The 13,202-nt window shown below is 41.0% G+C and overlaps 1 protein-coding gene across 2 annotated transcripts in view; it reads left to right on the top strand.

Moving 5' to 3' along the window:
• Window positions 1–7,501, top strand: part of AOX1 (aldehyde oxidase 1) — a 42,856-nt gene extending 35,355 nt beyond the window's left edge. The window contains exons 30-35 of one of the 2 annotated variants that reach the window (XM_086466118.1): window positions 1,097–1,149; window positions 3,195–3,309; window positions 3,948–4,013; window positions 4,597–4,785; window positions 6,269–6,436; window positions 7,451–7,501. In XM_086466118.1, coding sequence (XP_086322244.1) covers window positions 1,097–1,149; window positions 3,195–3,309; window positions 3,948–4,013; window positions 4,597–4,785; window positions 6,269–6,436; window positions 7,451–7,501 — 642 coding nt within the window. Of the gene's footprint in view, window positions 1–1,096; window positions 1,150–3,194; window positions 3,310–3,947; window positions 4,014–4,596; window positions 4,786–6,268; window positions 6,502–7,450 lie in introns of those variants that run through there. The other variant, XM_086466117.1, reaches the window with a different exon arrangement.
• Window positions 7,502–13,202: the final 5,701 nt, after the last annotated feature.

Below are 13,202 nucleotides of genomic sequence, written 5' to 3'. Positions count from 1 at the left end.
CCACTTGAAACTGGTATAGAATTTTAGGACTAGAAATCAAATATTCTTAGCTAAAAGCTTTCTGCTATAATAGCAACTCTTTTTATCAAGATATGGCTGAGAATCTAACCGTATGTATTGAGGTGTTAAAAGAAAAACTTTGTATTATATCTTCTTATCCAGTATTGCTTTTTATCTACAGCCTAATGAAAAGGACAGTCCCTGCCTTGACACGTTTATAGATCCAGTACACTAGGGTGTACACGTCTTCTTAAGTGATTAAATACTATAATTAACTGCAAAAATGTAAACAATTTCTTGGCAGTAGTAATTCCTAGCAATAGCAAATAATGTTGGAATACATGTGGTAGCTTGATAACTGGCAGCTATGTATGCAAAGATAATCTCCTGTAATAGATTCCAAATTAATTTGGGTAATTCATACACCCAAAATATTAGCAGAAATGGCTGACCTAAGAAAGAGTGTTAATATATGCAGAGAAGTAATTTTACATCTTGCAAAGTCAGTAAATTACAGTTAATAAAAAAAACCCAACAACTTCTTGACTTGTAAACTGAGTAGATCTAATGAGAGAATCACTGAAAGGGAATAGATCTGGGACTCATGCTGTCATTTTTATCACTGGCAGAAGAACACTGCAAAGAGCATTTCTTTATTCAGCTGTCATTTTTGTGCAAATAGGTCATGCAGATCTCTTATGTCAGTGACATCAACCAAATCTGTTCAGTTGACAAAGAAGGACGCATTTCTATCAAACTTGAGCAGAAAAATTGAGTAGGGCCCTTTCTGACTATGGCATTACCAGTAATAAAGATTCTTCAAGAACACCACTGTTGACAGGTCTATTCCTTATTGTATTGCCAAAAGAACACAGATCGCTTGTCCAAAGGAGATTTAATTCTGCAGGATTAGGTACCATGTGCAGCTAAACACGCTTAACTCAGCTAGTCTTCCTTTCTTTACAACTTATTACAGTTTGGGTTTTAAGTAAATATAGGTAAGTAAGTATATATATGTAAATAAGTAAATGTATATACGCTGTGTTCCTTCCTGACTCCTCCTTTGGTTTACCACAAACACTGCTATATTTTACAGATTAAAGAAGCTTTTGAACAGAGTGTGAGTCTTTCAGCTACTGGCTACTTCAGGTAATATGTTTTTGTTCCTTAAAAATGCATAGGTTAGACCAGGACTAATTTCTTATGATAACCGATGCCATGAACAGAACATCCTGTCCAACAGTTCTTTCTAATGGCTCAGCTAATGTTTTATGTAATTCTTAGATATATGGAGGGTTGGAGTATAAAGTTTTGCTAATTTATGCCTAGCCCTATGTGGACTCTCAAAAGTATCAAAAGAATATTTCGTCTGATCTTTGCTCCATGGTTCGGCCATTAGCAAACCAGAAAGCATCAAGAAAGTGACTGCTGCCCATAGCAGTATGTGTGCAAAGTGGGGTATAGTTTATTTACTGGAGGCTGTATTGCTATAAGTTATAAATATTGTTGTACTACAGATTATTTACACTTTTATAGACAAACGTGATCACACCGAGTTGCATGACAGGAAGAACAAGTGGCAGCATTAGAGTATTTACCCAGCACACACCTGTAATTAGCAACCAGGTGCACTTGCAGAAAATTAGGCCCATTTTATTCTAGATCTGAACCTTAACGTTATTTCTCTTTAGAGGAAGGAGAATTTAAAATGTCTGGTTGAGTTTAAGAGAAAGCTCATGGTAATTTATTTTTAAAAAAACTAATTCAGGTATTGAATGACATGATTCAGCACTAACTGAAAGCTAGGGCAGGAATTAGTGCTCACATGAGAAGTGGGGTTACCCAGTGACCCTAGTTTTGGAGTCACTGTTTTGACCTCTTTCCTTCTCAAGCCTCATAAAATTCCCACCATATATACTCTTAGATATGGATTTATTCAAAACAACATGCTAATGTAGGACACAGTAATCTTAAACACAATTCCCACTGCTCTTTTACAGTGTTTATAAAGAACCAGAAAGGAAAAATTTCTGTGCTATAACTTAGGTGGGACTCTAAGCCAAGATTCTTTCTTAGCCTGCTGTGGCTTGTATTTTCTCTCCCTCCACCTGTGTTTACCTACTTATCAATAGCAACATTTCAGGTATTCAGGCAGTCTGGAGTAAGTTGAAGTGGCACTTCGCAAACCCCTGCTTACTTAAAACACCAAGAAAAGCCCAAATAAAATGTCCCTTCCTGCTGTTAAGTCAGTTCAAGTATGTTTTCTGCTTATGCAGCCCTTTAGGAAAGTTCATATCTCCAAATGAATAATAGTCATACTTTGTTATTGACATGTAATGCTGTCCAAAACCATCTGCGGATCCCTAAGCGTCAAATCCTGTATTGATCTAGTTCTTATCCAGTCATATTCTCCATAATCAAAAATCTCAAAGCCAGCTGAGGTAGATGGGATGTGAGAAGTTGAATATGTGGATTTTGTGTATCCCTTTCTCAGTGCATGGTTCAATGCTATGAATTATACTATAATTGTTTTATGGGGTATAATTTTAAATATGCCCAACAAAGATATTTCTGTCACATATGGTCAGAAAACATGCCTTGGTCACATAGCTCGTGTGGTTGGGAGATACCGCATTTCGCTGTCCTCTTGCATCAGTTGAATTTACCCCATCAGTCCTGACTACTATAGTCTCCTCAGTTAGTCCCACGCCCTTCTAAATAATTACACCTTTATTTCAATATTCCTATTTTAACCCTTTCATTCATTCTGTAGGCAGTTTCTGTAATTTTACCTCTTCCATTTATCTCTTGTAAATGACTCTTTCATAGGTCCTGACCAGTTTTCCTCCCTTTTTCTGAATTTCCTTATGTGCTATTACCCCAGCAACCAGTATCTTAAATTTGTATTCTGTACTTGATTACCATGTCTTTATTAGTATATTTCTGAGACTGTGCTGGTTATAGACTTTCCTGAACTGAAATAGGCTGCTTGTCTGCTAAATTTTATATAAACACCAGATCCATCAAAGCTAAAGTACTAGTGCTCTGTAGGATTTCAGGGAACTTAACTGCTGGGGTCCTACCGGTTATTGAAGATTTAACTTGAAGTAGTTTCAGCTTTCATGTGCTTATCTGCTCTGTTATGATGCAAACATTCATTAATTTTCTTCTTGTGGACTTGTCTCTTCCATCAGAGGTTACAATGAAAACATGGATTGGGAGAAAGGGGAAGGACACCCATTCACATATTTTCTTTATGGAGCTGCTTGTTCAGAGGTTGAAATTAACTGTCTAACAGGAGATCACAAGGTAATAACTGAGTGTCATGGAAGTTTTGTAAACAGTGTGAATGAGGTTTGTTTGTATTGCTGGATGCTCCAACAACCGTTGAGGTTTTACACTAATAAGTCACCTGTCTTCACATGATAGTAAATATATCAACAGTGTAAATGCAAATTACAGGTGGAGCAGAATGAAAGCTGTGCAGTGTTAACCAGCTTTTGGCACATCTGTATTAATGTCATATGCATTCACCTCTTGGGTTATGGCAGACATCTGACATGTTTGTTGCTTGTTCTCTCCCTGTTTGTCAGTAAACAAATTACAGGGGAGCTAAATATTCTGTTTCCAGGCATTTGACCATCTAGACAGCTAAATGTCATAGACTGCTAATCATGTGTCCTCTATCTGTACTTGTTTATGTGGGGGTTTTCTTGTGCAATGGGAAAAATCTGGCAGGGCTGTCTCTGGCTAAACTTCTGTTAAACTTGAGACAAGCCCATTTTGCTTGTAATGGGGTATTGGAAATTACTTGGAAATTTTTTATGTGGAGGGGCCTCTATCTTAGCATGTTATTCCACTGAATACCAACTCTAAGCCACATTATGTTCTAATGCCTCCACGCCATGCATCTCTCTCAGTAATGTGCATTTGAATTTTATTGGCAGAACCTCAGAACAGACATTGTTATGGACATTGGATGCAGCATAAATCCAGCTGTGGATATAGGACAGGTATGTCCCAGGAATTTCTTGCTGTCTTATTTCTGTTACACCGATAGCCTTATCTGAAGTGAAGATTACCTCATTAATTCAGAAAACATTAATTTCTTACTAGATAATGTTATAAGTCATAGGTCATATTAGAAGGTCCTTTGCTTTTAGACTTGCCCTATTTGAGTCAGTGTCAGAGCTTTGTAGATGTCAGTGAAGCTTGAATTTTACCCATGGTGTCAACCTGTAGGACTTCTTGTATATACGTATGCCCACTGTCTGCATCCTGTTTGTGATCTACAGTCTCCAAATTATCCCGTTGTTTGACCTGCCTTCCCCACTTGACAGCAGGGAAACACCTTTATTCATTGCAGGCTGGTCCACAGATCTCATGACTTCATCATGAAAGCATTTGTCTCTGCCTAGTATGAGAGAGGAGTGTGAAAGTTTTTCCCATCACAGTAGCCCCAAAATGTTGAAGAATCCCATTAGGCAAACAGGAAAGAAAATGGTCTTCTAACAGCTAGTGATACAGTTCTTGCCAAAGTTTTACCCATTTTACTGAACATAAGAACATAAATGCTATGTCTTTTCTTATTTAAAGATTGAAGGTGCCTTTGTTCAAGGCATTGGACTGTACACAATGGAGGAATTAAAGTACTCTCCAGAAGGAGTCCTCTATACTCGGGGACCAGATCAGTATAAGATCCCTGCTGTTTGTGATATTCCGGAACAGTTTAGTGTTTGCCTGCTGTCATCTTCCCAAAATCCTTATGCCATCTATGCATCCAAGGTAAGCAAACCATCACAGGGCCTAATTCTTAGATACCAGGACAAACAGAAAAAATGCTCTGGTATAAAACATACAAGTTTTCAGATCCTCTTCTTTAGCATTTCAAACAAATGTCCATAAAATTGTTTTATTTACGACATCAGGGAAGCTAATATGAAAAGACGTAATGCAGAATATTGCTGCGTATCTTTCATGGTTGGCAAGTAGAAATTTTAGGGTTTTGTTAGCAGACTGCTGGAAGCTGAATTTAAAACCATACGTTTAAAATGTGGTGATAGACTGAAGAGTTAGAATAAAAATTATAAAAAAATTGAGGGAGAAATCATAATGACAATGAGAGTGTGCAGCTTACTTATGTGTGTTATGCAGTAAGAAATGGGACTGTATGTGTATTTATATAAGAGATTGGTTCAAGTATTCAGTTGGTATTGCTGCAATTCAGTTGGTATTGCTTCAAGTCAAGTATTCAGTTGGTATCGTTGCTTCAGTTTACACCAGCAAATATTCTGGCCAGTTGTATATAAGTAGTAATGGTAAATCAAGATGAAGGTAATTCTGTAAATTTCCAGCTGTTTCAAGTATTAGGTGTGCTTTTAGAATACAGTAAAATAAAACAGCACAACAGGAGGAAAAAGCGTATTTTATGGTGAAAGTTATTAAAGAACAAATAGTTCCTTTAAAATTATTTAAAGCTGTCTCAGTAATACATAATTAGAAAAGTATTTGTTTGAAAAAAATATCATCTAGGTGAAGTAGTTACATAGTTGATTGGGAGCTTATCTAGAGGGCTGATACTAATATCCCTCTTCAAACAGAGCTTTTATTCTTTTCTGTCAACTTATCTCTTATAATTACCGTTACAATTCACTGTAAGAAGGTGTGGTTCTGTCTTCATGCAGCATGTTTGGGGAAGACATTTGGTTCTCAGATTTTAGCAAGGAGATAAGTAAGATACAATTGCAGTATCCCAATCCAGTCCAGATTAAAACGTTCAATACCACAGCACTGAGAGGACTATGGAATAAGGGTGGATTTGACCTATCTGAGATAAGGAACAAATGTGAATCTTATGTCAGAATCAGTAAGGGGATGTCAAGCCCACTGATGTCAGTGGTGTTTGTCTGCAGGGAGTTATCATTAGTTCAGGCTTTGTTTCTTACTCATATCTGTACCTGAGTTTGGATTGGTTTAATTCTGTCTGACAGTTATTCTAAATTTCAGTTTAGCAATGAGCCAAAGAGATTCAAAAATCAATAGTCAATATTTGAAATCAACCTTTTAAGCTCTGTGGAAGCAGCTACCATCAGAAGACTTGGTGTGATCTAAGCTTGCTTCCACTAAAAATAAACTTGCTTACTGAAGGACGAAACACTTACTGAGTCAATGACTTTTAAGCTTTTTTAGTTGATATTGATATGGCATGTACTCCTCTTGTTTGCTCAAAACCTACACCTATTTGACCTTTTTTTTTTTTCTTTTTCAGGGGATAGGTGAGGCAGGACTTTTCTTAGGATGCTCCGTATTCTTCGCTTTGAGAGATGCAATAAGTAGTGTGAGGAATGAAAGAAGACTGAAAAAGACCTTTGCACTGAACAGCCCTCTGACCGCTGAACAAATACGGGCAAGCTGCGCTGATGACTTTACTGAGACAGTAATAGGAAGGTGGGGAACAGTCTGTTCAAGTATCTCTGGGTAGAGGCGCATACTGCTTTTGGCACGCTTGAATGGTTGGGTGCCAAATGATGTCTCCAGTTGGTCATGCTGAAATGGCTGGTGACAGGTCTCACACAAGTTATTCCAACAAATACCATTCAAGCATTTTATGGGAATTTCCCTGGGTTTGTACAATCTTTTTTTTCCCTTTGAAATTTACGTAATTTTTTACAATCGCCTCTTGCCCTGATGTCTCCTTCTTTCTTCTATATGTCAAATCTCTTGGAGGATTAAATAGCTTCTTTTACTGACATGCAATGGATCAGCCTCCAGGCATCTTCAGTCTTCTTCCAGGTGCTTTCGCCCAGTGACTTGCACTCTGGCACCGTCACTTCGTTCTGGTACTCCCGGCTATGCTCAGTACTCTTTGGGAGAAAATTAATTAACTCAAAGCTAACAAAAGGATACAGAAGAAAACCAAATGAGGCAATACACTTCTTATAACACTGATCCTTGATATTCTGTTTTCTGCAACTGTTCAGCGTAGTCATGTTCCCGCTGCTATTATGATTCTTTTTCTGTGTAAGTTTTTATTTAGCCTAGAACTTCTGTGCAGCAAGGTCTTTGTCAGCATAGAAATCCGTATTGTGCCCTGAACCTCTGGAGCTCTGCCATGGAAACTCTTGAGCTTTCACTCACAGATTACTTCTGTAGTATTTCTGTGGTCATGGTGTGGCATCATTGGCTCCCAAATCAATAGGCTCATGGACTTATTCTCATCCCAGGAGCTTGCAGGAGGTGAGGTCCACCCATGCAGAGACCATGCTTCTCCATCCCTGTTTGGTCCTGACCCCAGTTATCACTGACCTTCCTTCTGGCCATCTTCTGTAGGGGTCTCCTGTACAACACCCTGCTGAGTGACTCGGAGGTACCTGATAAGGGCAATAGTGGGAGTTTGCCAGTTAAATAATATTACCAAGTCACTCTTTTCATGTCTTGCTTGTTCTTTTAGATGACAAACAAGGAATCTGCTTCCTCCACTCCTTGGGCCATATCTGTGTGAATGACAAACCAGAGTGCACAAGACCTCAATGGAATGCAATGGAATGGCAAACTGATTTACTGCCCCAATACACACTAATCAACACACAGATAAATATATTTTCTCATTTTCAGAATAAAATCAGCTACCAAAAATATGCACATTATATCTTCTATCTTTATCTTCATTCTCTATCAGGTATACTCATTACGGTACTTCACTTAAATTACTGCATTTAATTGCTAGAAATACATCTCCTGCATTTGATGCATATATATTCAACAAGAAAGATCTGCTGAACAGCTCAGCTCAAGTGCTGCAGGAGAAGAAAGTTAGTGCACAGTATAAAGGTATGTTCCTAGCCATGTCCTTAACCCGGGCCCCGAGGAGACAGCAGACTTCCCTAAGAGGAGGGTCCATCCAGCATATTGGACGCTCGGTTCCCCTCAGAATGGAGTCTCCTACAACTATAACCCATCATTTCCTCCTTGTGGAGGTGGTCATGATACAGGGGGTTGGCCTTTCTGACCTTGGTGACATCTCTGGTGTAGATGGGCTGTCATCCACATCATCCATTGACTGGCCTTCCACGTCCAGAGCCTCGTACCTGTTGTAGAGTGGCCTAGGGGGATGAGGTGGGCAAGGAGAGGGTTCACCTGTCACCCTGAGTGGGGACTTGCCTCCATTCACCCCCTTCCTTTAAGCTGCTGCCTTCAGCCTGGCAGGGGGAGGGTACAGGGTCCCTTTGATCTTGTTTTTTTTCTGGTAGATGTTCCTGTTTCTGTCTCAGGGAGGGCAGAGCATGGTTCCCAGTACCAGCTTTGAGTGAAATCCATAACAGAGATAAGGATTTCTGGGATAACATAGATGAGTGAGCAAAGGTACAGGGAGACAGACCACCACATCTGTAAAACCTCATGGTGGTCTTACCTAAAACATTCATTTTGAAATGGGGTTGCCCATTGCACCCATCAGCAGGTATGCATAACAGATGTGCAGCAGGTGACAGAGATGAAAAGGTGGAGGGGAGCAGGGCTGAGAGGAAACAATGACAATAGACGTTCAAAATAGGTGTGTCAGCTCACAGCTTAACTCAGCTGTTCCAAACAACATTACTGGCACTCTGACAGATACTGTTTCAGAAAGCGGGTTTTAAAGTGATGCAGTGGCAGCTGTATGAATCTTGATGGAGCATTTCCCCATGAGGAGAGGAGACTGAAAAGCAAGCGCAAAGGTGTTTGAGAGGAAGAAAAAGAAATGGCTGAGCTGAGCCAACACAGGTATACATACAAATCAATATTCAACTTTCACGTTTGATAGTTCAAAGCAATAAAATTAACAGTAAGCTCACATTTAACAACATCACTGTATACCCAAAACACTAGCATAAGAAATAACTCTGGAGATATTCAACAGCTATTGCATTAGTTCAGATCCTGTACTCATTTTCATAAACATTAAATCTAGACTGTCTTCATTCATTGTAAGGGTGAGAGTGCAGGCTTAAATTAGCGTAGTATAGAAGAGAGTGCGACCTGCACACACCCTCAAATAAGTCATATTTAATCTAAATCTTTAGAGGGACAACAAGATTTTATTCCTTTACAAATAGATTAATATTACAAATAATGGAGAAATTACTAGCTTATGTTGATAAAGTTTTCCTGTTCATTTCTCTTGGTAAATTGTGAGAGACTACAGCTAATGGGAAAAGCTCAACTGGCAATATGTTTGCGATTTCGTAATATCAAAGACTTCAAGGAGCTGACAGCAGGAACTATCATGTCTTTGTGTTCCTTTCCTTAAAATGCTATTTTCATAATCTGTGATTTATATTCTTGGCTTTTTATGTAATTGTGACTTAGACAAATGTTGTCATTTTAGAATGAGTACCAAAATAGTGCCTTGGGTTTAGAATGAATGAACAAATATTTGCAAATATTAAGGTGGAAATCCCCCCCCCCCCGAACGTGATGTCCCTTAGGGTATTTTTGAATGTGGTATTTTGGGAATTTCATCGGCTGTTAAATGGAATTTGCTTAAATGTGTCTTCAATAAAAGAAAACTTGTAAGGCACTGTTCTGCCATTTTGTCACACTGTGATCTATAACCAATATTGTTTCAAGGAAAAAGTAGTAACAAAAATGGTGTGAGGTGAAATCTGGCTCCTACTGACAATAAGAATGATGAGTGTTTGACCTTAAAGTTTAAAATGTGTGACTTGGCGAGCCTGGTGCTTTCCCATTAATCTGCTGCAGTGATGAATTTCACAGCAACAGACACCCTGGAGCAGGGCTGTGGGCCTTGGTGGGGTCTTACATACAGGTGACAGCAAGGGGGGAGAGCTGGGACTGGATAGACTTGACTGCCTAAGGCCTGTTAGCGGAGGGGTCCTTCTTGTGTGTGTGTCGATATATTTATATGTACATTTCCTGCTAACGGACCTTCATGCTGTTGAGCCAGAGAGGGGAACAGGAGAAGGCCATTGGTGCTGTTCGTGTCTGCAGGAGCACAGAGTGTTTCTGTCTGTGCTGATCAGTGTGCCCAGCTGTATTTATAGGTGTATTATGTTTTACAGACGTGTTTGCGTGTCTGCTTGTTGAGAGTACAAGGCTCAGCCTTGCTACTGGTTGGACCTTGGGGAACGGAGCTGCCTCAGCCTCACCTCTAGTTGGCTGATGCTGCCCCTAACATACTCATCTAAAGAATTGTATTTATTGCAATTGAGGCTCTCAGCAGCATGGAATAGTCATCTTGTACAACTGAGATAGATTGTGTTATATTTCTGGATGCAAGTGCAAGCACTCTAGCTCCAGAAAGGATGGTGGTTTCATTTCCACATTCATGTGTCCATACATGCAAAGCATGGGCTTGCTTTTTCCTTATTTTTAAAGCTTTCAATTTTTTATATACCCGGTGTATATCTGTCTTGCAAGAATGAACAAAATACTGATTTTACTACTCTCAAGTTTTACCCTAGTTTTAACCTGTAAGGGTACCGTAACTAAGTGAATGCTGGGTTGGGTGATTGTGCAATGCCTGTAGTTGGGGCAAGAACAGGCAGGGGAAGGTAGGCAGCCTCACTGGAGATATGGCCTTACTTTAAGAAAATCAATTGAATAAGACAGCAGGATCAAATGCAAGCTAACCAGTTCTGCTTGGATGAAAGAATTTTGCAGATAAAACCTAAGATTCTTCTTTTCCAGGCTCTAAATGTAATCTCTTCTACCTCTTGTATGGATAGATAAGGAATGCTTATTTGCTCTCATAAACACAGATATATTCAGGGATAAAGTTTTCAAATAATGTCTACTGATAAAAATTTACCAGAATTGGTGTGTTCCCCAGGTTGTGGGTGGCTGATGCAGATCACTTGAACCCTGTATAGGAACACCGAAGGACAACACTTCTGCTTGCTTTCTTCTGAAAAACTTAGGAGTTCAGCTGAGAGGAGTGCCAACCTCTCTGCTAGGCCAGACAAGACAAAAGAAAAGATTCACAGCCAAGGAGGTGGCTTGTTGGGATAGGAAAGAAGCAGGGCTGGGGATGACCTGAATTAAAAAATCACGGTTGTGCAGGTGACCCCCCTTTCCCCTCCTGAAACACGGTGACTTGCTCCATTCATACACCTGACAACTGGTCATTTCAAGAGGTTTAGTCAAAGAAGATTATGCTTTACACCTGGTGGGAATTCAGCAGCCGTGTAAGGTCTAGAGGGAAGCTTGCGATCTCCAGGTTGCTTTAGTGGTTTGCCCTTTTGGGGAGCAAGGAACCGAGTTGCAACTGCATCTCCTGTCCTGTATCAGCTTGGAGGGTGCGTTGCATGCAGTTATACTCCGTCTGGTAGGCACCCCCAGTTACGTGCCGTGTGCCAGTTTGGCAGCGTATGTTTTTTAGACAGTACGGGACCTACACTAACACACTGGTTTTGTTTGTGCCATCTGTTAATAGACAGACTGCCCTACAGCCTGGAGAGAGGGCGAGACCTGCCGCTGTAATTGCTGGTGAGAGAACCTGTGTTTTAATCACAGGAGAGGCCTGCACTTCTGGAGCTAAGGAACATTGTTCTATGCCAGAGGTGAGGGGCTTTTAACGGATGATTCTGTCTGCATAGACTACAATACACAAAGTCTTTGTAAGGTGATGTTATCATCGGGGTCTGAGGAAAGAAGAAATTACTACAACTGTAACAGCAAACCTCGGACCTAATAGAACAGCAGGTATGGTGTTGACAGGGGTGTGAGAAAATTGTAAAGCCTCATGTGCTTTTATAACTTCCCCACGTAAGAAAAAGAGAGACCTAGGAAGCATACAGAAGCTCTGATAGTTACTGAAAACCAGGTTTATTTGGAGGAATGCACAAATGAAAGGGCAAATGTGCCTTTTGGAATACAGTGTTCTTTTTATATATATATTGTGTTCCTATTGTACGGCACCTGAGGTGAGTTCTAATCAAGATGCTAATACAGCACAGACATTCTGGGCATAAATTTAACACAGTAATAATTAATGTCTCTAATCCCTCTGATAGACGCGTCAAGTAAATTGTATAAAACAGGTTGTCAGATCTGAAACTGGAATATCTAATCCCTTTGAAAGTGAGAATAGGGGTTGGACTAGCAGATTTTCTGCCAGTTACTCTGTATTTAAATGAACAAGAAAAATGGCTTGACGTAAGCTTTGTCTAAAGCTGTTTTGTGAGTCTGATTTTTCTAACCTTAATCAACTGTCAGCCCTTCTAAACCAGTCAGTATACCTAGGCAGGCAGCTTTGCAGCTGTTGGTAAATAAACCAATGAATGGGAAAGAATGTAATACATTAACTGGTATTTTGCCCTTCAAAAGCCATGTTTCTGCTGAACAAATAATTCTAAGATTGGGAGTGAAATCTTAAAACATGAAGTCAATAGCAAACCCCCTTTGTTGATGGGGCCTAGTTCTCAACCTGGGTGGTTGAGATCTGAGGTGGTCTTCCTGAGCATGTGAACTAGACTGCTCAGACCCTGTTAGTTGCTCTACTCCCTGCTGCTTGCCTGATCGCACAGGCTTCCCGATTTTACACATCCAATTAATAGGCTGTTGAGTATTTAATGACTACCTCGGAAAAACGAAAACAAATTACATCATTTTTTTGGAGCAGCCTGGGAAATGGAGTGCGTGTTACTGCAGTCAAATTTATGAAATACAACTGGGATGGTTTTAGGAAACTCCTTCCTCTTCCACAGCAGCCTCTGTTCTGCTGACTACTTTGTACTTACCTGTTGTTGGGACGCTTCGCAGGCGGGGCTGAACCTGAGCCCCGAGGAGGGAGCTGGGTGGGGATCTGGCCGAGTACCGCGAGCGGTTACGTTCAGAGCCCGACGATGTCTCTCCAGAGGGCGTGGGCCCAGCTGGCTGTAGACCCGTCTCTGCTGTGAGCAGGCCCCAGCTCCCCCTTGCACACACAGCGGGCTGCCAAACCCCGATGCGCAGCAGGACCTGCTCCTGCTCCCGGCGCTTCTCTCCGTGGGCCGCTCTCCTCGGAGCGCAGACCAGCCCCGAGGGCAGCCGTCCCTGCAGCGCGGGGGGGGGGGCCGGCCCGCGGGGATGCGGAGGGCCCGCTCTCTCGGGGCGGCGCCTCGAGCCGCCAGGGGGCGCCGGGATCCCCCGACGGATTGATCCACGCGCACCGCCGGCGCGGGGGGACCAGGCGGCTACTTCCGTATGACGAGAAATCACGGGGG

This window comes from Leptosomus discolor, chromosome 5 (assembly GCF_034619465.1).
Source record: "Leptosomus discolor isolate bLepDis1 chromosome 5, bLepDis1.hap2, whole genome shotgun sequence".
In the NCBI taxonomy this organism is placed as follows: Eukaryota; Metazoa; Chordata; class Aves; order Leptosomiformes; family Leptosomidae; genus Leptosomus; species Leptosomus discolor.
Note: the sequence above shows the minus strand (reverse complement) of the source record. Positions and strands in the feature narration are given on the sequence as shown.